The 23,656-nt window shown below is 50.8% G+C and overlaps 11 protein-coding genes across 11 annotated transcripts; 5 read left to right on the forward strand and 6 right to left on the reverse strand.

The window, feature by feature from the left end:
* The first annotated feature begins 126 nt into the window (after window positions 1–126).
* Window positions 127–1,330, forward strand: ASPSYDRAFT_283418 (uncharacterized protein). Its single transcript, XM_040844509.1, has 2 exons — window positions 127–601; window positions 655–1,330. The coding sequence occupies exons 1-2, from the start codon at window positions 267–269 to the stop codon at window positions 1,289–1,291; spliced, it is 972 nt and encodes a 323-aa protein (XP_040707841.1). The 5' UTR covers window positions 127–266; the 3' UTR covers window positions 1,292–1,330.
* A 654-nt stretch (window positions 1,331–1,984) lies between these two features.
* ASPSYDRAFT_142618 (uncharacterized protein) lies at window positions 1,985–5,769 on the forward strand (the record flags this gene model as incomplete). Its single annotated transcript, XM_040841259.1, has 2 exons — window positions 1,985–2,218; window positions 2,284–5,769. 2 exons carry the CDS (start codon window positions 1,985–1,987, stop codon window positions 5,767–5,769), a joined length of 3,720 nt encoding a protein of 1,239 aa, XP_040707842.1.
* A 180-nt stretch (window positions 5,770–5,949) lies between these two features.
* ASPSYDRAFT_53623 (uncharacterized protein) lies at window positions 5,950–8,011 on the forward strand (the record flags this gene model as incomplete). The annotated part of the gene is made up of 9 exons (XM_040848720.1): window positions 5,950–5,967; window positions 6,445–6,558; window positions 6,622–6,787; window positions 6,840–6,993; window positions 7,054–7,275; window positions 7,314–7,452; window positions 7,482–7,571; window positions 7,642–7,860; window positions 7,922–8,011. 9 exons carry the CDS (start codon window positions 5,950–5,952, stop codon window positions 8,009–8,011), a joined length of 1,212 nt encoding a protein of 403 aa, XP_040707843.1.
* A 38-nt stretch (window positions 8,012–8,049) lies between these two features.
* On the reverse strand, window positions 8,050–9,106 carry ASPSYDRAFT_38709 (uncharacterized protein). Its single transcript, XM_040845764.1, has 2 exons — window positions 8,786–9,106; window positions 8,050–8,691 (listed from the first exon to the last, which is right to left on the reverse strand). The coding sequence occupies exons 1-2, from the start codon at window positions 9,030–9,032 to the stop codon at window positions 8,276–8,278; spliced, it is 663 nt and encodes a 220-aa protein (XP_040707844.1). The 5' UTR covers window positions 9,033–9,106; the 3' UTR covers window positions 8,050–8,275.
* A 120-nt stretch (window positions 9,107–9,226) lies between these two features.
* On the reverse strand, window positions 9,227–10,481 carry ASPSYDRAFT_38710 (putative oligosaccharyltransferase subunit ribophorin II). Its single transcript, XM_040845765.1, has 4 exons — window positions 10,270–10,481; window positions 9,991–10,189; window positions 9,658–9,942; window positions 9,227–9,605 (listed from the first exon to the last, which is right to left on the reverse strand). The coding sequence occupies exons 1-4, from the start codon at window positions 10,410–10,412 to the stop codon at window positions 9,366–9,368; spliced, it is 867 nt and encodes a 288-aa protein (XP_040707845.1). The 5' UTR covers window positions 10,413–10,481; the 3' UTR covers window positions 9,227–9,365.
* A 519-nt stretch (window positions 10,482–11,000) lies between these two features.
* Window positions 11,001–14,281, forward strand: ASPSYDRAFT_26068 (putative GPI-anchored cell surface glycoprotein; the record flags this gene model as incomplete). Its single annotated transcript, XM_040844241.1, has 3 exons — window positions 11,001–11,012; window positions 11,275–11,343; window positions 11,462–14,281. The coding sequence occupies 3 exons, from the start codon at window positions 11,001–11,003 to the stop codon at window positions 14,279–14,281; spliced, it is 2,901 nt and encodes a 966-aa protein (XP_040707846.1).
* A 1,145-nt stretch (window positions 14,282–15,426) lies between these two features.
* Window positions 15,427–15,872, forward strand: ASPSYDRAFT_142288 (uncharacterized protein; the record flags this gene model as incomplete). The annotated part of the gene is made up of 3 exons (XM_040841228.1): window positions 15,427–15,575; window positions 15,669–15,733; window positions 15,805–15,872. 3 exons carry the CDS (start codon window positions 15,427–15,429, stop codon window positions 15,870–15,872), a joined length of 282 nt encoding a protein of 93 aa, XP_040707847.1.
* Window positions 15,873–16,159: 287 nt separating this feature from the next.
* On the reverse strand, window positions 16,160–17,818 carry ASPSYDRAFT_26069 (uncharacterized protein; the record flags this gene model as incomplete). The annotated part of the gene is made up of 1 exon (XM_040844242.1): window positions 16,160–17,818. One exon carries the CDS (start codon window positions 17,816–17,818, stop codon window positions 16,160–16,162), a length of 1,659 nt encoding a protein of 552 aa, XP_040707848.1.
* A 332-nt stretch (window positions 17,819–18,150) lies between these two features.
* ASPSYDRAFT_142298 (histidine phosphatase family protein) lies at window positions 18,151–19,616 on the reverse strand (the record flags this gene model as incomplete). The annotated part of the gene is made up of 2 exons (XM_040841230.1): window positions 18,151–19,495; window positions 19,570–19,616. 2 exons carry the CDS (start codon window positions 19,614–19,616, stop codon window positions 18,151–18,153), a joined length of 1,392 nt encoding a protein of 463 aa, XP_040707849.1.
* Window positions 19,617–19,947: 331 nt separating this feature from the next.
* On the reverse strand, window positions 19,948–21,019 carry ASPSYDRAFT_284507 (uncharacterized protein). The gene is made up of 3 exons (XM_040844524.1): window positions 20,838–21,019; window positions 20,608–20,775; window positions 19,948–20,348 (listed from the first exon to the last, which is right to left on the reverse strand). The coding sequence occupies exons 1-3, from the start codon at window positions 20,921–20,923 to the stop codon at window positions 20,198–20,200; spliced, it is 405 nt and encodes a 134-aa protein (XP_040707850.1). The 5' UTR covers window positions 20,924–21,019; the 3' UTR covers window positions 19,948–20,197.
* Window positions 20,940–22,259, reverse strand: ASPSYDRAFT_26071 (uncharacterized protein; the record flags this gene model as incomplete). The annotated part of the gene is made up of 1 exon (XM_040844243.1): window positions 20,940–22,259. The coding sequence occupies one exon, from the start codon at window positions 22,257–22,259 to the stop codon at window positions 20,940–20,942; it is 1,320 nt and encodes a 439-aa protein (XP_040707851.1).
* Window positions 22,260–23,656: the final 1,397 nt, after the last annotated feature.

Consider the following 23,656-nt stretch of genomic DNA (forward strand, 5'->3'; position numbering starts at 1 on the left):
CTAGCCCGCCAAACTTTGTGCTTGAGGGTTCAGAATAGAGCTGTGTGCATCTCTCCATCAGCAAGATCCATACTAGCGATCTTACTGAAGATGAACCTATGATCATCCACCGATTCTGACTCGGTCGTGGGTCAACACAGAAACCCGCTTTTCCGACACGCTTTTCCGACGCATCTTGGGCACAAGATTACAAGATTTAAGAAGATACGCACGCCAGTTCCATCTTTCTTCAATTCTCAGTTTTTTGTCAAGTATATTCTTTCGAAATGTCTCTCCCGTCTCATTTCACCCTCAACACTGGCGCTAAGATCCCAGCTGTGGGATTCGGAACATGGCAAGCCAAGCCGTTAGAGGTGGAAAATGCAGTCGAGGTTGCGCTGAAGCAAGGTTACCGTCATATCGATTGCGCTGCTATTTACCGTAATGAGACAGAGGTTGGCGATGGTATTCGCAAGTCCGGCGTGCGTCGCGAGGAAATCTTCATAACAGGCAAGCTGTGGAATACGAAGCATGCGCCAGCAGATGTCGAGTCTGCACTAGATAAGACATTGAAAGATCTGGGCACGGAGTATCTTGATCTTTATCTTATGCACTGGCCTTGGTAATATATTCTCTTCATTCTATATACGCACATAGTTCTGACTGCAAGTTTAGCGCCTTCAAATCCGGTGACAAGTGGTTTCCCTTAGACAACAACGGCGTCTTTCAACTAGCCGACGTTGATTATATTACCACATACAAGGCCATGGAGAAACTGATAGCCACCGGAAAGGTCCGCGCTATAGGTGTCTCAAACTTCAACGTCCGTCGACTCGAAGAGCTACTAAGTCAAGTCACCGTCGTTCCCGCTGCCAACCAAATCGAAGCGCATCCATACCTCCAACAACCGGATCTTCTTCGCTTCTGCCAAAGCAAAGGTATCATCATCGAAGCCTATTCGCCACTGGGAAACAACCAGACCGGTGAGCCACGTACAGTCGACGACCCGGTGGTCCACACCGTTGCGGGACAGCTCAACATGGACCCCGGACCGCTCCTGGCGAGCTGGGGTGTGCAACGCGGAACCGTCGTCTTGTCCAAGAGTGTCACGCCGTCCCGAATTTCAGCCAACCTTCAGATTAAACATCTTCCCGACGACGCCTTCGCGACTCTCTCAGCCCTCGAGCGCCATAAGCGGTTTAACTTCCCAGCATTTTGGGGGTATGACATTTTCGAGGAGGTTGGCGAAGAAGCTGTTCAGAAGGCTGCGTTAGATGCTGCTGCTGTGAATATAACAAAATTCACTGTTTAATTACTTAAGTAGCTTGACAAATCTAACACAAGGTTGAAGTTTTAATGAACTGCATTGTTCTAGATAGCCTCTCATAAATCAAGTAGGATGGTCTATGAAGCCAAGATAGTGCCTTCCCCGTGTCAGTCCACGGCAGCCGGAATACTTGTTCCCCTCCATGTAGCACTTTATATCCCCTAGGAAATGACGAATCATGGTCGCACTTTCTTTTTTCGACATGTAAATAAACCTCTGATAAAAGGAAGGAGCAAAGAACGACCTCAGCGGGTCGTTCCTTCCCTCCTTGACCTGCCTCTCCACCAGTGACTAAAGCTACTTTGAATTCCTGGCAATACTATCGGATACGATTAATTCAGTGACCAACGCAAGTCTCCGTGATCCAGAGTGTCAGGGCGGATTTCGGCGGATATCCGCCCTTTACCATGGAGAAATCCGCCAGCGTGTGGGGTCGCTGGCGGAAAAAGAGACAAACGGCCCTCCGCAATCCAAACTTCCCCTCCAGCCCACCCGCAATGGAATCGGTTTTCCGGGGTTTTCGTCAATAGTCGGCATATCTGCAAATATGGCCGTCCATCCGGTTCGCCTTGGACACTGCGTATCCGAGCACGGCTCCCGCGTCGCCGATGTTATAAGTTACTTCACCTCTTTGTCCAATTCTTCTGTCAACCATCCATCTGGATAACTACCACCATCATGGCGTCACTAGCTACACCACGACCGGTGACTCCGTCTTCAACACCCTCAAGTGATGTCTTGACGCCGGGTAGCAATGCGTCGTCTGCGACTTCAGCGTCAGAAGTTGAAGAACGCGCGATATACACCATCGATGACCTTTTGCGGGCTCGCGCAGAGGGTGATAAGGCTGATGAGCCCATCGTGGCATATCCGCTAAAAGGTACGGAGTATACATACTATACACCGCGCGAGGTGAGTCAGCTATATCTTGAAAGAAGATCCTGTCGTTAAGTATACTAATCGGAAACATGGTGTAGCTGCACCACCTAGTCGAGGCCGCATCGGTCCAATACGCACGTGTGATTCCGCAACGGCGGACATCTGATGATCCTGTGCAGGTTGTCGGTTTACTCGGTCCCTCGGACTTTGAGTACCTGATCGCACTTCTTGCAGTTTCACGATTGGGACATACGGTTCTTCTATTATCGACGCGAATTGCTGAGGATGCATATGTCAGTTTGGTTGAAAGCACCAAGGCTTCGTTCCTCATCGCGTATCCAGGGTTTCAAGCCGTCGCAAAAAATGTATCCCAGCGAACAGGAATTGTCCTACAGCCGGTACTTGTGGCTGGTGATTATGCCGAAACTACGACGGAACTCCCGCGCGCTCAACTGGATGGCCTAATTGAGAACAAACATATAACCTGGATTATTCATTCCAGCGGTTCGACTGGCCATCCAAAACCTATTTTCCAAACCCATTCTGGGGCCTTGAAAAATTATGCCAATAATTTTGGTCTTAGAGGTTTTATTACGCTGCCTCTTTATCACGCACATGGGATCAGCTGCCTCTTCCGAGCCATGCACTCCCAAAAGCTGATATACATGTATAATGCGGATCTTCCGTTGACGGGGCCGTATCTGCTTACGACACTCCAGGAACATCCAGAAATTGAAGTTCTCTATGCTGTCCCCTATGGTCTGAAACTGCTCTCCGAGTCTGAAGAAAGTATGAAGGTACTTGCACGGTTAGAACTGGTGATGTTCGGTGGCTCATCCTGTCCAAAACCAATTGGCGATAAGCTTGCTCAGAACGGAGTCCGGCTTGTTTCTCACTACGGCACTACAGAAACGGGTCAGCTCATGACTTCGTTTCGCGAACGCTCGGATATTGACTGGGATTATGTTCGACCAGGGCCGACATTGCTACCTTATATTCGATGGGAGGAGCAGATGTCCGGAATCTATGAACTCTGTGTTCTTGAAGGTTGGCCGTCAAAGGTGGCGAGTAACCGGCCAGACGGGGCATATGCCACTAAAGACTTATTTGAGAAACACCCAACAAAGGAGAACGCGTGGAGATATTATGCCCGTCTCGATGATACGCTTGTACTGGAGAACGGTGAAAAAGCAAACCCATTGGTTATTGAGGGGGTTGCTCGCAATCATTCAAATGTTGGAGAAGCCGTTGCCTTTGGTTCAAACAGGTCCAGACTTGGGTTATTTTTGATTCGCGCCGAAGGGTGCGCTGGTGAAACGGACAATCAAATAATCGACTCCGTTCTGCCGGCAATTGAAAAATGCAACGCAGAGAGCCCTGCCTACGCATACATCTCCCGAGATATGATCCGCATTTTACCTGCGCATACAGTCTACCGGAAGACGGATAAAGGCACTGTAATTCGCTCTGCTTTCTACCGTGATTTTGCGGTGCAGATTAACCAGATTTATGACCAGGAGGATGCGAGCGGAACACAAGCACTGGAAGGTGATGAGCTAACGAATTTCCTCCGCAACAGCCTTCTCGACGTTGCCCCAATTGAGCGTTCTGCATTACAGGATTCAACGGACGTGTTCAGCTTAGGCGTTGACAGCCTACAGTCTCTCCGCCTACGAAGTATTATTCTGAAGACACTGAACCTCAGTGGCCAGAAGCTTTCCCAGAATTTCGTCTTCGAGAATCCCTCGATTCAGGCCATGGCCATCGAGCTCACCCGGTTAAGACTGGGTAGCGGTCCTCAGCTGCAAACGCCGGTCGAGGAGCGGATGACCGATCTCATTGAAAGATACAGTCGTGATTTCAAAGGACATGTTCCAGTTCCGAGAAGCGATGACGGTGAATATGTTGTTGTGACTGGCGCCACGGGCTCACTGGGAGCACATATTGTTGCCCAGTTAGTTCAATCAGAGCGCGTTCGCAAGGTATACTGTCTCGTTCGCGCTCACTCGCCTTTATTAGCATTCCATCGAGTGCGACAAAGCCTGCATGCCCGGTTTCTACTGCCTGATCTCAGCCCTGATGCAGAACGCAAAATCGTTGCATTGCCCGCAGACCTTTCGAACAAGGTCCGTCTAGGGCTAGACGAGGCCGGGTACCAGGATATTATTACCTCGGTCACAGCAGTAATGCATTGTGCTTGGTCCGTCAACTTCAATTGGGCTCTAGAGAGCTTCGAACAAAGCTGCATCGCAGGAACTCGTAACTTGCTAGACCTCTGTCTGGAAACACGAGGCCCACACCCAGCGAAGTTCTCGTTTTGCTCGTCTGTCAGCACAGTTGCCCGCACACCCGGAAACTGGGTTCCAGAAGCTCTCCCAGAGTCCCTTTCCTATGCCCAGTCCATGGGGTATGCTCAATCAAAACTGGTAACTGAGCACATAGTGAATCGGGCATGCCGCGAAACCGCGCTTTCATCTCGAGTCCTACGTGTTGGTCAGATTATAGCCGATACCAAGCATGGCATTTGGAACGCCGCTGAGGCTATCCCTATGATTTTTCAGACGGCCGAAACTATCAATGCCCTTCCTATTCTGGACGACATTCTGTCATGGACTCCCGTCGACACTATCGCATCCGGCGTTATCGAGGCAACACTATCCTCAAAAGCGGCAGAGGTCATGAATGTCACAAACCCAAATCTCAACCACTGGACTCAAGACCTTCTACCGCTTCTAAAACACGCCGGTCTAACCTTCGACGCCCTCCCTAAACGCGAGTGGCTTGCGCGTCTCCGCACCTCAAACCCCGATCCAACAATCAACCCACCTGTTAAGCTCCTCAACTTCTTTGCAACCAAATACGACAATGACTCACCAGCACGGGTCCTTCTATACGACACGAAGCAATGCCAGTTGGCTGCCCCATCTCTCCGCAATGCGGCAGGCCTGACTCAGGACTTTGTCACTCGATTTACACAGTATTTCCGCCGAAAAGCTTGGTCTTCTCATTGTTTGAGCCAATCTTCACCTCGCAATGTGATTTTCCTAACAGGCCCCTGTGGCTCCGGCAAATCAACCGCTGCTCTTTCACTTGCGACAAAGTTTAACGCCACTACAATAGAAGGGGATGATCTGCACTCCCGCGTTTCCCGTGCGAAGATGGCGTCGGGGATCCCCCTATCGGATCTAGATAGGTGGGAGTGGTTATCCCACATCCGTGGAGCTGTTATGGGCCGCCTGTTCCAGCCACCCGGGTTGGCAGGAGTGGTAGTTACGTGTTCCGCGTTGAAGAAGGCCTACCGTGATGAGCTACGAAAGCTAGCATACCTACTCGAGAATCCAGTGAACGTCACATTCATCCATTTATCTGTTGAGGAGGAACGTAAAGCAGAGCTTAAGGAGCGGTTAGTCCTGAGATCGAAAACGGAGGGGCACTACATGGAATCAACTATGGTTGATTCGCAACTAGAGGCATTGGAGAGCCCAGAAGTCGACGAAAGGGATGTGGTTGTTGTTGATGCGGCCGGCGAGAAGGAATTGGTGTTGGGAGAAGTGGAAGCAATTGCAAGGGGTGTTTTAGTATAAATCCAGCCATGATATTTTTAAGGGTGTAAACAGTTAGTTAAACTGGACCTTGGAGCATCCGTGTTAAGTATTTATTCCTTCGGCGTCGTGGTCGGCATATTTCAGCTGAGGAAAGGCAGGGAATGGTGTCTGTTGAAGTCCAGATCCGCAACACACCAGTTCTCCACCAGAATTCCTGCAATGGCTTCGTATAATGCTGTAAGTACTTCGCAATCTGTAGATCACTTTAGGTATCCACCGCATCAGGGGCACGATTCACGAATCGACAAATGCGTCTTCCCCGGTCCACCGTCACCAAAAGATCGGGAATCGGGCATTCTCTTGGCTGCGGTTCTGGTGCTCGGTGGCTTCGCGCAGCTGTGGGGATGGTCTCCAGCGTTCTTCAACCCGCATATCATTATTAGTTCATTGTGACTTTACAATGCCCAATGCCTGCCCTGCTGGGACGAAATTATTCCATTGCTGGGCATGATCGTTGGTTTCCACTGCTCCGAGCGATCCCTTGCGAGTTGCGAAACCCCCACTGTTTTTTCACCGCGTATATATGAGATACCGCGAATCATGAAAACCCTTGGATCTCTCGCGTCTTGTCCTCAAAATTGCTGCGACTGGCTCCAACACACCCGTCGACATTGGAGTCATTGGCGAAAAGGCCCGTGGCCCTGCCATGACGAGGAAGTGTCGCACACCATCACTACTGACAACATCCAGGTTCTTGGACTGAGACCTGATGATGCGGAGTTCTACATGAATTATTCTCCCGAGGCGAGGAAAAGGCTACTGTGGAAGGTACAGTAGCTCGCACTGCTTAAGGGTTACCTGCTACGAAGAGACTAACACCGACTCAACTAGGTTGATGTCCGTCTGGTTCCCATGCTGGCAGCTCTGTACCTCTCGCATCTCGACCGAGCCAATATTGGAAATGCAAAAATTGAAGGTCTCTTGACAGATCTGGCCCTCGATGGCGTTCAGTGGAATGTTGTGCTTTCCATAATCTTCATCCCATACATTCTTCTAGGTAAGAATACTGCGCTAATGCGGGTTTCTCGACCAAGGACTAAAAGGCGCAGAGGTCCCAAGTAACTGGCTCCTCAAGAGCTTGTCTCAGCCGTCTACCTACCTTGGAATCCTCATCACCGGCTGGGGAATCGTCATGACTTTGACCGGAGTAGTGCAGAACTTTGCAGGACTCGCAGTGAACAGGATTTTCCTTGGTATTTTCGAGTACGCCATCCCCCCGGCCAAAGTAGTTTAAATGATCTTAACTGTCACAATTGACCACAGAACCGGCTTTTTTCCCGGTTCCATCTACCTTTTCACATTCTGGTATATGCCCAAAGAACTTTTCGGCCGACTCGCCCTTTTTCACTGCGCAAGTGCCCTAGCCGGCGCCTTCTCTGGCCTCCTCGCAGCTGGCATCGCGCGAATGGACGGCGTCGGCCGCCAGGAGGGCTGGCGCTGGATATTTATCATTGAACTCCTAGCCACTGTCATCCTAGGAGTGTCGTCCTTCTTCTTATTGACTCCCCGAAAGCCTCAGGGAGATGGCTCGAGCCCGAGGAGATCCGATACCTCGAACTCCAACACTTCATCAAGGAAGGTGGCCACTTCAAGGACAAAAAGAAGAAGATTCCGTGGAATTATATCAAGGAGACGATGCTGAACTGGCGCATGTATGGCTTCGTTTATATTCTGCTGTCACAAACGCCCAGCTCATGACCGTTACCCCCTACATCGCAGGTGCCATATCTGCCGTATTCTTTTCTATCCTCTCCGACAGTTTCTACTGGCGAATGCCGTTTGTCGCTATTCCCCCTGGTCCTTATAACAATCGAATATGCCATAATCCTCTCCTTTAACGGGAAACTGGAGGAGCATATCGGGCCCGCTTACTTCGCCGTCGTCCTCGCCACAGTCGGATTCTACCCCACCTACCCGAGTACAGCCTCGTGGATGGCGAATAACCTTGCACCATCGAGTTGGCGCGCGATTGGGACGGTGTTTAATATTTCTATTGCCATTGTTGGGGGTATTGTTGGGAGTTTTATGTACGTGGAAAGGGAGAATCCATATTACTATACGGGGTTCGGGGTTGCTTGTTGCGCTGGGGCTCGAAGCTAGTTGTGTTTGGGCGAATAAGAAGTAAGAGAAGTTGAGTGAGAGCGATATTAGGGGGGAGTATACCGATGAAAAGTTGTTGGAGACGGGAAATAAATCGCCGTTCTTTAAGTATACCATTTGATGGTAGATATCTAGTGAGGTATGATATACTATGAAACGGGCAAATTGAACATTCAATGAATGATAAACTGGAACAGTTTCTAGCATCGGAACTGCGTTTAATACAACCCTAACTATGATACACCGATAGAGGAGGAGGAACACTAATAGACCCCAAGTTCAGAAGTACTCCGTTCAACCCATAACTATAGTCAAACCCATCATGATATATATATAATACATAATAAAACACGCACATATCCATCAGCAGACCCAAAAACCCCGCTCATGGAACCCCAAAAATCCCATTCCTGCCTCCAATCCTCCCCACAACCCCCTGCTTGAGTCTCAACGCCCTCTCAATCTCCCCCTCCGGAAGCCCCTGCCTATCTCGCATAGCCAAAGCCTGCCTAATCGTCAACGCATCTAGATACCTGCGTCCGGAAAACCCGCCTCTCCCCACGTCCTCGGTTTCAGCTTCAGCTTCTCTTGTAGCCCTTTGCCGCGCCGTGACAACAAGAAGCGCTGGATTCGACGCCGTGGGGAATACGGTCGGTGAATGCGGTTGTGCTGGATGATGGTCTTGGGTTTGTTGCATCTGGTTGAATGTACTTGAGTTTGAGAATGTGGGGGAGGGCGTGACGGCGCCTATGGAGCGCAGAGAGGCGGCGAAGTGCGGGTCGCGGCCGTCGAGGTCAATTGCTGTTTATTTAATCTTGTTAGTATTATATAATAAGTAGGTTGATATTGGGTGGTTGAGGGTTTGTTTGTTTGTTTGTGCTTGCGGGGCACGCACCGGACGATTTCTCAGTCGAAGCCTTCTCCTTGGAGTGATAAGTTGGGCCTTGCGTGGGAGTCTGTGGCGGGATATTTGGTTCTCGAGATGCTGGTGAGGCCGGAGGTGGAGGTGGTCGTCGGGGTGCTTTTGCTGCTGGGCTCTGTGATGCTGTTGCGGGTGAAGGGGCAGATGGTTGTTTAGGGTATTGGCGGCGAGAAGCGGCCTGAGCGGCCGAGCGCGCTGGTTTGGAAGCGGATGAACCCATTTGATTTGTTATGATTAGGCGTTCTGATCTGGTTTGAGGGACAAGTTGTCAAATGGATGACGAACTTGGGATGAATTTTGGAGATAGCGGATTATCGTATCGGAGCTAGCCCGAATGGGACGCTTCTTGGGTGACGTCAAGGCAACTCATGTGGGTAGACAACTAGATATTATGTTTACATCTTTTACAGCCGTGAAAAATACTACTCGAACATCATGTGTGTATTTATATCAATTTTACAGTGTCGATTCTAAGGTATGTGAACGCTGCATCAAGGGTAAAAGCACCCCGTCTTCCGAACAAAGTCATGCGTTTTAACGGTGTCGCAAGTACTCACCGGAGACCTGCCAGACGTCTGCCCTGGACTTCTCCGAGCGCACGGCTGCCGCTAACGAATGCGACAGTTCCAACGGCAGCAACGGCCGGGAGGATCTGGAACAGGGTCCAGGAGGTATAGTAGAGGAAGAAGGTGCCTTCAAGAGCAAACAGCGAGCCCAAGAAGGCGGCATGAGGAATCGGCGCCGATTTAATCGCCGTAGGGAGGTGGCTAATATTAGCACCGAGGAATAGCCACTGCAGAATACGTTAGTTTAGTCTCCCCGGTCGGCGAAAAGGCTTTGCTCACCAGGGCAGCTAGGACAGGTAAAGCGCCCAGCACTGTCGCAATGAAAGCAAGTGTGATGACAACGGGCGGGCTCCGAGGGTCACTCTTGAAGATGTGATGGATCTCAGGGAGCTTTCCGTATCGCGAGACTTCATATGTCGGGACGGGCTCATCGGGGTTGCGGGCTAGAGAAAGTTGGAACGCTGGCTTGTTGTACGCTGGCGAGCCCCCGAATGATCCGATCACGATCCTCGCATCAAGAGGTTCGGATGTAGAAAGAAATTGGGTAGGAATGTCCTTCCATGTCTAGGCCACGTCAGCTAGTTATCTCGACAAGAGCTGCGAGCTCCATACCAATTCAACCCGAGATTTGCCATTGCCCTTGACGGAAAATGGGTAGGAGATATCTAATCCCGAATTCGGGTCTTCGAGGAGGAGAAAGACTTGGTGCGCGTTTTTCGCCGACTTCCCTTCCTGCGCTGTCAGGGCGACCTTCAGGGTATCCGCATTACCGAGAGGGACGGGTTTAGAGAGAGCGCCGTTCTGAGGGATTCTGAATCAGACGCAACATAGATTAGCATTTGACTTATTAAGCGTCTTAAAAACAAGATAAAGCAATAGGATCGAGCATACTCTTCCTTCAATCCGGCGCCAACCCCGGCGCCCTTGGTTTGAACTGACACGGTGGCATCAGCAAACCCCCAGCTTGCAGCGGCGGCCGGCAGCGCGGTCGAGGCCAGCAAGGAGAGCTGGAAAACAGTCTGCCACCAATGCATTGTTCCGGCAGGATAAGCTGATTGAGCGAAAAGGGAGACGGAGAGGAGGGCAGCTTTGATGGGGACAAGGCGACGAAAGGTGAAGCAGAAGCGCTAAGATAAGCGCCGGGCGGCGTTTGGGGCTTCCGGGTCCAGTGACTTCAAGCCCTAATTTCCTGCTGTTCTCCTTCGGGCTGCCACCCAGCGATTGTCAAGCTCTCGTTTTTTCGACGACCGCGCTGCCTCTACGCCCCGGGTGCTGCGACGTTTGCGCCCTCGATCGTGCCGGAAGACGTTTCTCTACCGTACCATAATGCCCGCTCCCGATAATTCCTAGCCCGAGGAGGACTTTTGCGCCCGCGAAATTGTCTGACGTTGCGCCTCCTTCGCCATCGCCTCACCGACAGCACCAGTACCCTGCCCGCTTACGCAAAGCCCCCTTCGTAGCCCTCAAACCGTCCGAGACACCATATTGCGGTTATTAGGGATACCTCGAATCATCGGTAAGTCGGGTTGTGGCTTGCTCAAGGAGTTGTGCTGGTCAGGAGTTGTGGTTCCCTAGATCCGAAACGCTCCGTTTGCCCTTATTCTGCTCACTTACTGACCTGCATGGCTGTCTTGGTAGATTCTGAAATCGAGCGAATAAACCCCTCATCCCGTTGACGAGACGTAGCCACGGCCCATCTGCGGTGAATACGTTGCCTTGAGCACCGAATACCAGTCGCCAAAACGCTGATGATCTTCGGGAATTAGAAAGGAGGGGCCATCGTCCAAGATACGAGGAGATATTTGCTCAAAAAGAGAGCCGTACTGCGCAAGAAATAATCGGCAAAAGTAGGATTGTTCCTATTCATTGTCCAGTTTATTGCCTGCTAACACAAAGCCAGTGGTTGGTAGGGCTTCTGTTACTCGTGAGCTCGGTTCCCCCGCCGCACTGGCGGACTTGAGTTCTGTATGTCTTCACTCTCGTTCTCTTTCTCTTCCTTTCCTCTTCCTCTTCCCCTTCCATTCTCTATCCTCTACCTCAAATCCTCCACTCAATTCACTTTCTCGCTTTCTGACTTCCCCAGACACGCTCGCGTCGAAGCTCTTCTAGGGCTTCTCAAAGAACAGCCCCAGCTCCCGAGCTCAGCACGTCAAATTTAACACAATCATCGTACTCTCTTCCGCCAACTCCTCTCACTTCGTCTTTCGAGGAGATTTTGCCTTCTGCAAAGAGGCGTAGAACCCAGCGTGCTGTTAACTCTGCAGACCAAACTCCTCCTTCAGGTGCTGCACAGACTCCAGTTCACAGGGCCTTCTCTGAACCATTCCGAAACCCCAAGTCGTACAGTTCTTCCTCAAAGCCACCTCGTCCTAGTAATCTTGCACGGTCCAATACTCAGGCCTCTCAAGTACAGGACGCATCTCTCACAGAGCCTGAGCCAGGAACTCCGACGAGCTCTAAGTCCAATCCGCCTCCTCCCGCTGAGGAGCTTCCAACTGAGCAGTCTCGAGTTGATCCACAAGCTGATATACAGACAATCACTCCGGGGAACCTTCCGACCAGGGAGAAATCTATTACTATCAAAGCTGAACCAGACAAAGAGAACTCCAGAGACTCACCTTCCGCAATGGGTGCCGCACAGTCTCACCATCGCAAGGCTAGAAAGTCCATGTCAACTCGAAGTGCGAGCCAGGAAGATGGAACTACACCATCTAAGGCTTCTTCGCGCGCCTCCACTCCACAGTCTTCTCGTCGAGACCGGAAGTCAAGGCTTGGTGCCAATACCGGTGCAAAGATTACCAAGGCATCACCAGCTTCGAAGCCACAGTCGACACCAACTGCCAACGCTAAAGCGCTGGAAAATGGATCTGTGAACTCCACTACACCTGCGAAGCAGCAACAGACCACAACTCCCACTGCCTCATCCACCAGATCACGTCGCGGCGACCGCAGGTCTACCAGAACCGCGAATGAGCAAACTCCGAACAACTCAAACCAAGGGACTGTGAATTCAGCATCCTCAGTGGCTCAAAACAAAAGCAATGAGCCCACCCAGTCACAATCGCCTTCCAAACGAAGCAACACGGTGACACTTAACGTGGGCCGGAAATCGTTGGAATCCTTCCTCGCCCGGCAGAAAGCTAATGATGATGAGATCGCCAACCACATCAACACTCCTGGCGATATTGAAAATGGGGATTACCATTTCGATTACGATTCGGAAATGTACAAGAACAACTACGGCCTTGATGGTCACACGGAAGACCCTACTTCTCCGACCAGTCTTTCAACAACTACCTCCGCCGCGGCGCGCACCTCCGGACGCGCACGTAAACCAACCATGCGAGCGATGGAATCGCTCGAATCGGAGAGTCGTAACCGCCGTGCACGTGCAGCATCTAACAAGCCAAACTCTGAAGCAACCGCGGGCACCACCACACGTTCTAAAAAGAAGTCAGCACGGCACTCACCAACCTCCGCGTCAAAAGCAGCAAGGAAGCCTGATATCATGACCATCGCTAAGCAGATTTATGAGCTAGCTGCTGCAGCAGTCGCACCAGGATTTGTCCCTGCATCAAAGGCTGATATATGGATCAAGGAACTGCAACAAAAAGTCGACGAGAAAGCAAATGAAAAAGAGACAGTAACCTCGCCGGAACCTGCGCAAGAACCGCAAACTGAGAGGGAGAACACGCCACCCTCTAGCAAGCCATTCGCGGACAACGTACAAGCTTCGGCGCCGTGGACAGATGAAGACGGTTGGAAATATACGGGCCAAGTCAACAAACACAAGGAAGAGTATGTTATTGTTCCAGAGGATTACGAGTGGTATCGTCCAAACAACACCTACGGAGATGATGAGCTTCCTCTTCCCCCTGTCCGTGTGAGGTCGTTGGTCCAAGCTGAAAAGGACCGAGCCCTTGGCTATCCTCCACGTATCGGAGACCGCAATACACCAGTTGATAACCAAGGATGCTTTCTGTTTGAAAACATCCCCGAAGAGCGCCGTATGCTTGAGATTAGAGAAGTCGCGCGCGCAAGGGGAATCTATGTCTCCAGCTTCATGTCCTTTGAAGAAGTTGACAAGATGATCAAGCTTTATGACAGTGGCCAACCACCCGTGCTAACTCCGCCACCCGCATCACTCTTACCTCCTGCTCCCGAAAACGTCCCAACGAAAGCGAAAGAACCTTCTCGCAAACGCCGGCGCGCCGACACTACGTCCGCTAATAAAACGACTGAGTCCGTTGGTACCCCCAAACCGAAGAGACGGCGCCAAGGAGCCAATAACACGGAAACACCTCCCGCAACGACTCCCACTCAGCCCACCGAAGAAGATAAGGAAAAAGAAAAGGAAAAGGAAAAGGACAAGGACAAGGACAAGGACAAGGACAGTCCATCAGATGAGAAGAAATCATTCAAAATTACCTTAACGTTTGAAAACAAACGATTTCTCCTGGAGCAGGCTTCGAGTGACACAGATGGCACTGATACTGGCCAATCTGATATCGAAGACAATGGCCCAGAGAACGCTCGCAGTCATGGCATGCAATTTTCGACAACTGAGGCTCCTACTACTGAAGACGCTGTAGAATCGGCTCCTTCCACTCCCGCCAAGGCCACAGATCAGGCTGACAAGCCCAATACTGAGGTTACTCCCGGCTCTGCCGAGCACCCCTCTACCGAATTAACACCTGGAGGCCGGCCCCGTCGCCGTGCCGCCGATGCCCTGATGGCCAACTTCCAGAAGCATGCCGAAGACAGGGCTAAGCGCGCTGAAAGAGCTCGCCTTGGCCATGCTCGCAGAAAGGGAACCCCCCTGAAAACAGTTACCGGGATCCACGGAGATACGGTTGAATCCCCGATTCGTCCTTCTGCCGTCGACCCTATGAACCTTGACTAGAGATGCCACCACCAAGCTACAAGTACGACAAGTCGATCCTCCCTAATCGCGTCGGAATTTCTTTTCCTCTCTCGAAATCGTCTCTTTCAGTTCTTCTTTCGGAGTCATGGGCGGCAATTGAATCAAGCATAGCGATGTCTGCAGTCTTTGGGCAAGACTAGCCATAGTACCTGTTTTACTGAGCGTCTCTTGTTTTTTTTTCTTTTCTTTTCTTTCTTTTGTTTACGATTCTCGGCTTCGATTATGGTTTCTTTTTAGTCGCATCTTCATGATGTGGATTTCTTCCATTTTCTGTCGTCTTATTTTATCTCGTGAATTTGTTTCCAACCATCTTGTCTCTGGGATCAATGGGCTCAGTCTTCTGATACGACCATGCTTACTGTACCAAGATACAAACTGGAATACCTCCCAGCATCAAAGCGCCATACGTTTATCGTTCATCTCATGGTTGGCACAGACAAACAGTTTCTTCGATTTGCACCATACCTTCTATCTCTTTCCATTTTTCATTGTCTTTTTTTCCGGTCACGTACGCTTGCGTCCATCTGCCCCGTTCAATCGACGATATACCATACAAAAGCACAGGCTTGTCCTGAAGCAGTACTGTACTCTACATAATCGAATTGCGAGTATCTCAAAATACTGGTCTTCTATTAAATTGTCAGTAGTATTATCTAAGCTATGCAAGTAGAGGGGTAGCACAATCGAGGAAAACACGATTGCGGTCTGAAATAATCATTGAAGGAAGGAATGACCACCTGGCGCTCAGTGGACTTTTCCTTCTGAATCGCAGCTTATTGTGGCACAACACAATCGTGTCAGGGAAGGCACAACTGCTGAAAGAGGAAGATGCAATGACCGCATCTTAGATCCCCGGCCGCCGCACCTCCCTCGGGAAATAACACGGCTGCATTGATCCAAGGAAGGTGCGAACAGTGTCACGACGGTTGCCTGGTACTATACGGTGGACACTGGACAGTCCAACCCAGCCCTTCTTCCCCGGGTGTTCACGTGATCCGATTCTGTCCCATCCGCGATTTTCCATTTTGAACGATGCACCGACTCAACGGGAGCAAGCTCGTGGCAATTGAATAGCCGAATTCCATTTTAAAATCTTTTCCAGAACTTAAAAAAGAAGGGGCAAAATGTCGTCGCAACAACCACCAAGAAATACAAATCCGAACTTGAAGCCTCGCGTTGTCATGGATCCCCATCTTCAGGCTGGACCGGGGCCTAGACGACCCCCCGTTCAAGATATCCGGCAGACGAAGGAGTATAAGGCTGCTTCGAGACGGTACGAATAATTTTTCGCCCTTTATTCTTTATGTTCCTATGTTCCTGGGGTATTACCGTGAGAGTCTGTTCGTTCTAACAAGGTGGTTGGCAGGTGGATCTCCACGATCGTGGCCCTGCCGATATTTTTGTATACGTCGTGGGTTTTGTATGAGCGGAGTGAGTACTTCTTTTTCTTTAGACCTCTTGCCCTTTTTGAAATGGTTGGTGCTAATAATGTTTGAAACCAGCTTATGGAAACAAGCAGCCGAAGCGCCTGAGTGATCTGCCACCACCCAGTAGCGAGGAGACCAAGTGAACTCCAAGGGTTTAAACACTATTCTCTACGCCCTTTTATCTGTGTTCTATCATTGATTTGGTTGTATTTGTATGTGTTCATTGAGCATGGCGTTGCTTGCACAGCTACTACTTAGCTATTGTATATTATGTTTCATGTGGTACATTAATATCAGTTTCGATCTCCAGTCCAGATTCATGTACGAGGCAGATACTGCGCCTCCAAGTTGTCGACACATAACTGAATCCAAATCAAGGACCAACCTCCGGGAAATATCCTTTATTCGACAGCTCAAAAGGCGAGGCAATCTATCCAAGATTATGATCGCGCAAAAAAGCCCGCATAGATTCCGGCAGAGGTCTGGTGTTCCGTACCGCACACATACCCAAGATCAAACTTGCCATAGACCTGTTATCTTCGACGTGACCTGCGAAGCCGACGTACCCACGCATGCGAGGTCGTTGGCTATTCTGAACCCGATCCCCTGTCAATTGTTCGACTTCATGGATGGCGACAGGACAGTTTGCTACGTGCTTGGGGGTCGGTCTCTTCTTCTTTTTTTTGTTTGGCGATTGGGCTGCAGAAGGGTCATCGGAATCGGCTTCCTGGCTTCCACGCTGGTCAGGGATATTCACATATATAACCCGTTTGTTGGCGGTTTCGTCTGCGTCACTGCTGCTGCTGCTAGTGGTACTCGCGCCTTCGATTTCGTCCTCCTGCGGACTCTCGGACCCTTCAGTACCCGTAAGCTCGTCATCAGCCCAGTCATGTTCTTCGCGGTGATATTCGGCGTTAATCATCTCCATGTCCATATCTAACTCCTCGCCCAGTCCACCTGAAGGACCAGTCGGGCCATTGCTATCCGCTGCAAGCGTCCATCCAACACCTTCGTCTCCGACCTCTACCTGCTCAATATCAAACTCCCCGTCTTCACCGGCAGTACTGTCTGTATCCCCTGCTGCTGCTGCTGCCGCTGCAACTGCAACTGCGGTGGCTTGTGTGGTTGCTGCCGGCATATTACGCACACCTCCTCCCCCGTTTTCGTCCCCGCTCTGGTCCTCATCCACACGATACACCTCAGGCTGCCCCTGGCTCCCCAACCCACCATTGCCAACACTCGCGTCCTTCGCAACAACGAGCACTTTGTCTCGCTCATCAACAGATCCCAGGAACACGGCGCGGAGTCGATACTTATTTCCCCGGTATACTCTTTCCCCCATCTTCCTGAGGCCCCGTTCACTTATCTCCAATGCACACTTGCCCTTCGTGGCACCGCACATTCTCCATCCGACACCGAATGTCTCCGCCATGTACTTTCCGAAGCACAACGGGTACCGCGCGGCTTGGGACGGGAAGTCGAATGCAAATACGACAGTCCATTCACGGGGACTGGGGGAATTGGTACGTCTAGGTCCTGCGAACCCTGGTATCAATCCCCTGTTTGGTATAGCTCCGTTGGAAGACAGATGGGGAAGTGCATGTGCATTGGAATAGAAGTAAGTCCCATTCGCAATCCCACCTAGCACCTTGGATATTCCTGCTATGTCGGCATCCCCGCTGCCCTCTTCGCTGTTTGTGTCTGTAGCAGGGTCAGTGTCTGTGTCGATTCCCATGACTTTGGCGTCTGTAACGATGAATCCTGCAATTGAAGTGGAGATGACTCTGTTTGTGAGGATACGCTGGAGATCGGAGAGCGAGCGGGCAAAGATGAGGTGTGCATCGCGTTGCATCTTTGTCAGGATGGAGGGGTATCGCGCGCTGAAGGCATCCATATCGGATGGACATATGAGGATTAGGCATGGCTTGCGAGCTAGGTCTTGTCTAGGTTGCTGCTGCTGCTGGGTTTGCTGAGATATCGGATTGCTCGTTTCTGAAGGTGAGGCAGAGGAGGAGGATGAAGGGGAAGATGTCGACGGAGATGGAGAGGGAGAGGGTGAAGGGTACCCCTGACCTAGGTTTGGATTCATCTTCGTGGTTGGTAGTTGGCGTAGAATAGGGAACAGGACGGAAGAGAGGTGGGAGATGAAAAAAGTCAACAGAAATGAAGGGGAAAACGGATAATAAAAAAAATATTACAAACACAACACAATATCATGTTGCTAGGCAGGTGGATTCACTGTGAAGATGAATGCGCAAGTTTTCGGTGTAAAGCGGCAATAGAGAGGCAGTGATTGAGCTGATATAGATAAAACAAACACATCTTCTAACAACAAAATAAACAATCAGGCATCAAACACATCAAAAAGCTTTCTTCTTCTATAACAACTCATATATAGCTGTAAAGGTGAAAAAATGTTATCTAGGAAGCAAAACAATTCTTCCAATTCCCGCCTTCTCTTGCAAAACTCAAGCCCTGGATCCAGTCATGCAAACCGCAGCGTCCAAGCTTGTCAACTGCACAGCCGTGCAGTGGGACTACGCGATCATTCACCAATATGCGTACAAGTGGCTCTTTTTCCTTCTTGCACTGCATCATCTCAAAATACGCTCTGGCGCCAAACGGAACAGCCCATGACACTGCGTAGCCGTCCATTTCCTCGACCGTCTCCACCGAGGTTTTTGATAGAGGATCGGTACCATTGTACAGACCCATCGCGAAGAAAATGGATATCATGTTGTTGTCGTGCGAGAAGTCAGCGTATAACTTGGTGTCAAGCGGGAATGTTGCCGGGCTTGAATCCAGAGTGAAGTTGGTGCTGGTGTGGTCCCTGACAGGGGACTGCGTAAGTCGCGCAATCAGCTCGTTCGTGAATCCAATTCCCTGCGCAGGACCGAGGGGGCTACCAGCTCCATAGCCATAATACTTTGACAAAGACCTCAGATAGTCGTATTGGATCCATTCCTTTTCGGTGAAGAGGGCACAGAATGGGGACAGTTCGCTTCCATTGGGTGTCCGGGCCACGGTATCGAACGAGCACATATCCATGAGATAGACAACATCGTCGCCGGAGAGTTCAACGCCAGGAATGTCATTCTCTATGCGCTGGCGAATTGGCGGCGTGATAATCGCCGCGAAGTCGGCTTCAATCTCATCGGCCAGCTCGTCGTTCTCAAAGGAACTGCATATGCTATGGTCCAGCGTGTTATTGAACCCATCGCCCTCTGGGATAACCACATTGACTTTAGGAGCTTCTCGCCTAGAGCCATGGTCATTGACCTGGGCATTCCAAAACCCATCAACAAACTTCTCCGCAGACGCCACGACACGATCAGATCCCGATGCACGGACAAAAGGAGTGACCTTCTTCGCCAGCGATTTATACCGATTATAGAATTTTATACCTGAATCCACCATCTGGTCCTCACCGAAGGCAGTCAAGTCGTCCGCTCCCAGCGTATATTTATAATCATTCAGAAACGCATACTTCCCAGAGAACAGAGTGGCATTTTTTTGGATAGCCTCAATCAGCTCGCCATAAACCTTCGACTTCTTTGCAGTCGGATACCGAGCCCCATGGCGCGAGAGCACCTGCGCAAACGTGACATCACATCCATCAGGAATATCCTGGGAAACAGCAGACTCCCGTTCCAGCGAAAAATACGGCGTGTACTGGCCCCAGAGATGCGAGACATGCGGGAAACATTGATACCCTTGGTCAATTGAATTGCATGACTGGTTCTGTACCGGGCTTTGAGCAGAAACGCTGGCATTTGCGAGTAAGCGTTAAGCCAGCAATGGAGTACACATATAACACTGTGATATGTATGGGAAACCAACCTCGACAGCAAATAAAAAATCGAAAGCGATATCGCAGCGAAAGTCATGACCAAAGCGAATGTGAGCCTGCTCCTCAACCCCGACTCCCGAAAGGGGCGGTGGTGTTTAAATATCGGCAGCCCCTTCATGTTCGGCTCACGTCGCAACTACCGGGATATAGTGGATCAATGCGTTCCTGACGCCAGGTTCGGTTCGGTCGGCAGCCAGCCGGAGAGTTGAAGAGGATGCCATCCCACGTTAATGAGGAGCGGACGTGGACAAGGACGGGCTGGCCCCAAGGTTATATGCAAGAGTGTGGAGGCAAGGGCCAGGAATGACAGACTGATAGGCTGGCAAACGGCACGTGGGTAGACCGCTCCAGTGGTTGGCCTCTGGTTGGCCTCAGGCAAGGTCTCTCCTTAATATATGGTGCCTGACTCTCGCTATATGGTGATTGCTAGCTCGCTGCGTCATAATCAATAGGTGATGTTCCATTTTGCCTTAGGAAAATGCAACGGCGGCAAGATCAATTGTACTATACAGTCTATGGAGTCCCACAATCGCACGGCCGAGTAAGCATCAATAACAATATCAGCAATGTCACGCTTTTCAAAAAGCAGTACAGTACGATGGTATCGTTCTCAAAGTATCAAAAGCAAGGCGAATAATAAAAGCCAATAGGAAAATAAATCAGACCCCAAACACCAACTACCTGGCACCGATAACGATGAAACAGTTGCCCCCCCCCCCACGCGAGGCCGATCAACGCGGTGCTCCACGCCCCGTTGTCTCCAGCAGTGACAATAATCAGACTGTTGTAATAACGTATCAATGTAATAATATAAAGCGTATGAGAATATGTGCAGGCGTAATAAACCAGATCATGCACACAAAAGACGAAATAATCCACCAAGCAATGACAAAGTCCAAATATTCCCATGCAAAACGTGCTTATAATCCTTCGATGCAGTATGAATTCTCGCTGCGGAGAAACAAAATATCAAATACTTTTTCAATGGGTTCCAGACCATGTCAGTACAAAGGGAGTGTATATTGTGGTAAGTAAGGAGGACTGGAGGCGTTGTCCAACTCTGAGCATGCTTGGTTCCATTATCGGAGGAGCTGGGTTCCGGACGCAGCTCAAGCCAAGTTGTTGTAATCATTGTAGCAGCTTCTGTCCCTATGCAGTGCGATTCCACGCGTCCGGTGTCGGAGGCATCGGCCTTGCTTGTCGCTTGTCCGGTGCAAGTCTGTCTGCGTGTGCGGACGAGTGCGGCGACGGAGCAGACCAGCGTCCCCCAGACATTGTACCGGGGAGAGAGGTAACACTTGGGGCGGGCGCGAGAGGACCCGTCGCCCGTTGGTGAGAGGACATATCAGGCGTTGCTCCCTCAACCTTCAACCGGGCGTCTGATCCAGTCCAAGCTTGAGTCTCTCTCCGACCCGGTGGCTTCAGACTTCGGCCGTAGGAGCTGAGGGGATGTCGGTCGGGCAGGGATCTGGACAAAGTGAGAAGTCTGCTCACGGAAGTAGTCCCTCTCAGAACGATAGAATTCCCGCTGTTCCATCAAAACCTGAAGCTCCTCGACCTGTTTCTGGATTGTCTCCGCCTGCTTCCGGATCTCATCCTGCTGTGAAGTGATTTTCTGCTCCATCTGCATCTCATTCCGTTTTCTATTGCGAAACCTCCTGGAGGCATCGCTGTTGGCCTTCCGCTTCTCTGCTTGGCTTGAAGAGCCCGATTTCATGTCGACGAAGCAAGGTATCATACCTGGACGAAGGGTACTGGACTGGTTCTGGGCCTCTCCAACGCCAGGTGTTTCCGTCCCGCCAGAGCGACTCTGCCCAGTGAGGGACGGTGGTAGCCGAGAAAGAGGGTCAACTGTCACGTATGGGCCAGAGTTCATGTACGTTGGGGCTGACTGAGGTGGTGGTGCAGCAGAAAGGGCGGGCGATGAACGGCCCGGCTGGTTGAACATGGATACAGGCGTGGCTGGGCTGCCTTCCTTCGAGCTCGGTGTCGGGGTGTGGTTCGTACTCGCTCGGTGGCTTGCAAATGCTGGGATCGAGGGAACAGAGCTCTGGTGGTGGTGATAAAGACCAGATCCGGGCGCAGGATGCCCAGAGGGGGTTTCAACCGGTAAAGGTGATCCAGGTGCTACCGACTGTAGACCAGGCAGCTGTTGGGCTAGCGGGGAGTGTCCTGGGCCACCAGCCCTTGGGGGAAAGTATCCAGTTGCGCCCACGAGCCGTGCAGATGGTGAAATAGGAGCGATACCCTGGTGGTTTCTCATGCCAGGTGATGACAGAACAGGCTTTGCGGTTTGCATAGATGGAGAAGGAAGATGCACTGTTGATGATGAGGAAGAAAACCGAGAATGAGACGATGTTGAGTCTGAGAGCATCTGCTCCCCAAGGCCCTCGCGGCCACCGTCTACTGATGCCGTCCGCGCTCCTGGTCCTTCCGTTGCCGGATGATTCAAGATCGAGTTGACGCCAATAGAGCGATGCTGTGACGAGCCCAGCGGTGGTTCAACTGGGGTAGAGGGGTGCCAGGAAAGAGGCCGAGAGCGCACAAATTCACGACGCTCCGTAGTAGAAGAGAGAAGCTCGTCGTCTACATGGCGCCTCTTTCGTTCGAGCGAACCGTGGTTGCCACGAGAGTGTGCATCGGTTGGCGAAGGACCTGAAACTGGCGGAATATTCGACATATGCTCCGCGTTGCTTTCAGTAGAATGCCGCAGAGATCGCCCGGGACATGACGGAACTCCCTCTCGCTCCAGAAGAGCCGAAGAGGTCTCGTGAAGAGGAGGGCGAGAGAGGGAGCCGGTGGCGGAACGGGCAAGGTGGTAGTCAGACAGCGAATGATATTGGCGTGAGGACTGCACCGGGTGGGAGTGGGAGTGGGAGTATTGGGGAGGAGTCAACACGCTGGTAGCCACGGTGAAGGAAAAAGACGGAATGCGAAGGGGGGAAAAAATAAAAAATCAGGGAAACAGGCGATGATTTATGCGAGAAATTCGCTCTCCCCGGATTTCCCCTTGGTGTGGTGTTGTTGGGTAGCAAGTGCAAGAGAGCACAGGGCAGGCCAGGGCAGTGACCACAGACAGAGATACTACACGATAAGTAAAGTTTATTAGGAATTGAAGGATACGAGCGCGAGATTGTAATATAGCAAAATTATATGAGACAAAGAGGGGGGTTGGAAAAGAGAGATATACAGAAGAGAGTTGAGGGTATACGGGCCAAATTGGGAAGAGAACAGGAGGACGGGGAGGATATGGGTTTATGAAGCAAGTTTAAATCCAAACTACGGCTTCACCAGGCAAGCAGATAAGCCAAGTCAGTAGTGATGATCGCAAGCCGTTAGGGAAGTTTGCAGGAAGGTCCAGCTGTTGAGGATCAGATCCAGCGGTGTGAAAGGTGAAGTATTGGCCGTCGTGAACCATCAGTAGAGCAGACATGGTCTCAACGGCACAAGCCCAGTGAGGGTTTTCACCAGAAATTAATTGAATTAAACATAAATAAAAATAAGGAAAATAGAAAAGGGAAAAAAACGTAAAGAAAAAAAAAAGAAAAAACAAAGGAATGAAAAATAAGAAAACATCGGCGTTACATACCACTGCGTACGGTACCGTATTGGAGATACACGTGTTGTACACGGTGCTTACAAGGAGCAGCAAGTGAGCAACTGCTCGTCAGTCCTTCAACGGCGCCATTTCTGGGGCTGAGGATCTAACAGCCAAGCAGGCTCAAACACGTACTTTGTGCCATCCCCATGGCTGATTATGTGCCTCGCCCCGAAGGGAAATAATACAGAGGGCGCAGGCTGTGCTTCCCTAAGCCAAAGCAAAGTCATGACAGCGGGAGACGGGATATCAGCCCTCAATTGGGCAGGAAAAGTGTATGCCTTCGGGGGACGTGACGCAAGTGACTTGTTTGTTTCGAGAGTTTCGACCTTTCGCATCAGCATATTATTATTATGACATGCTTCGGGTCCCTCATCGAGTGGTACGTCCATGGCTGCAGTCTAATTGGTCGCAAAGACGAAATTCTTTTAAGACCAAGCTAGTGCGTGAACTAAGAGGCAACTAGTAAGGGAATGGGG

The sequence above is a fragment of the Aspergillus sydowii genome (genome assembly GCF_001890705.1).
Source record: "Aspergillus sydowii CBS 593.65 unplaced genomic scaffold ASPSYscaffold_1, whole genome shotgun sequence".
Classification (NCBI taxonomy): Eukaryota; Fungi; Ascomycota; class Eurotiomycetes; order Eurotiales; family Aspergillaceae; genus Aspergillus; species Aspergillus sydowii.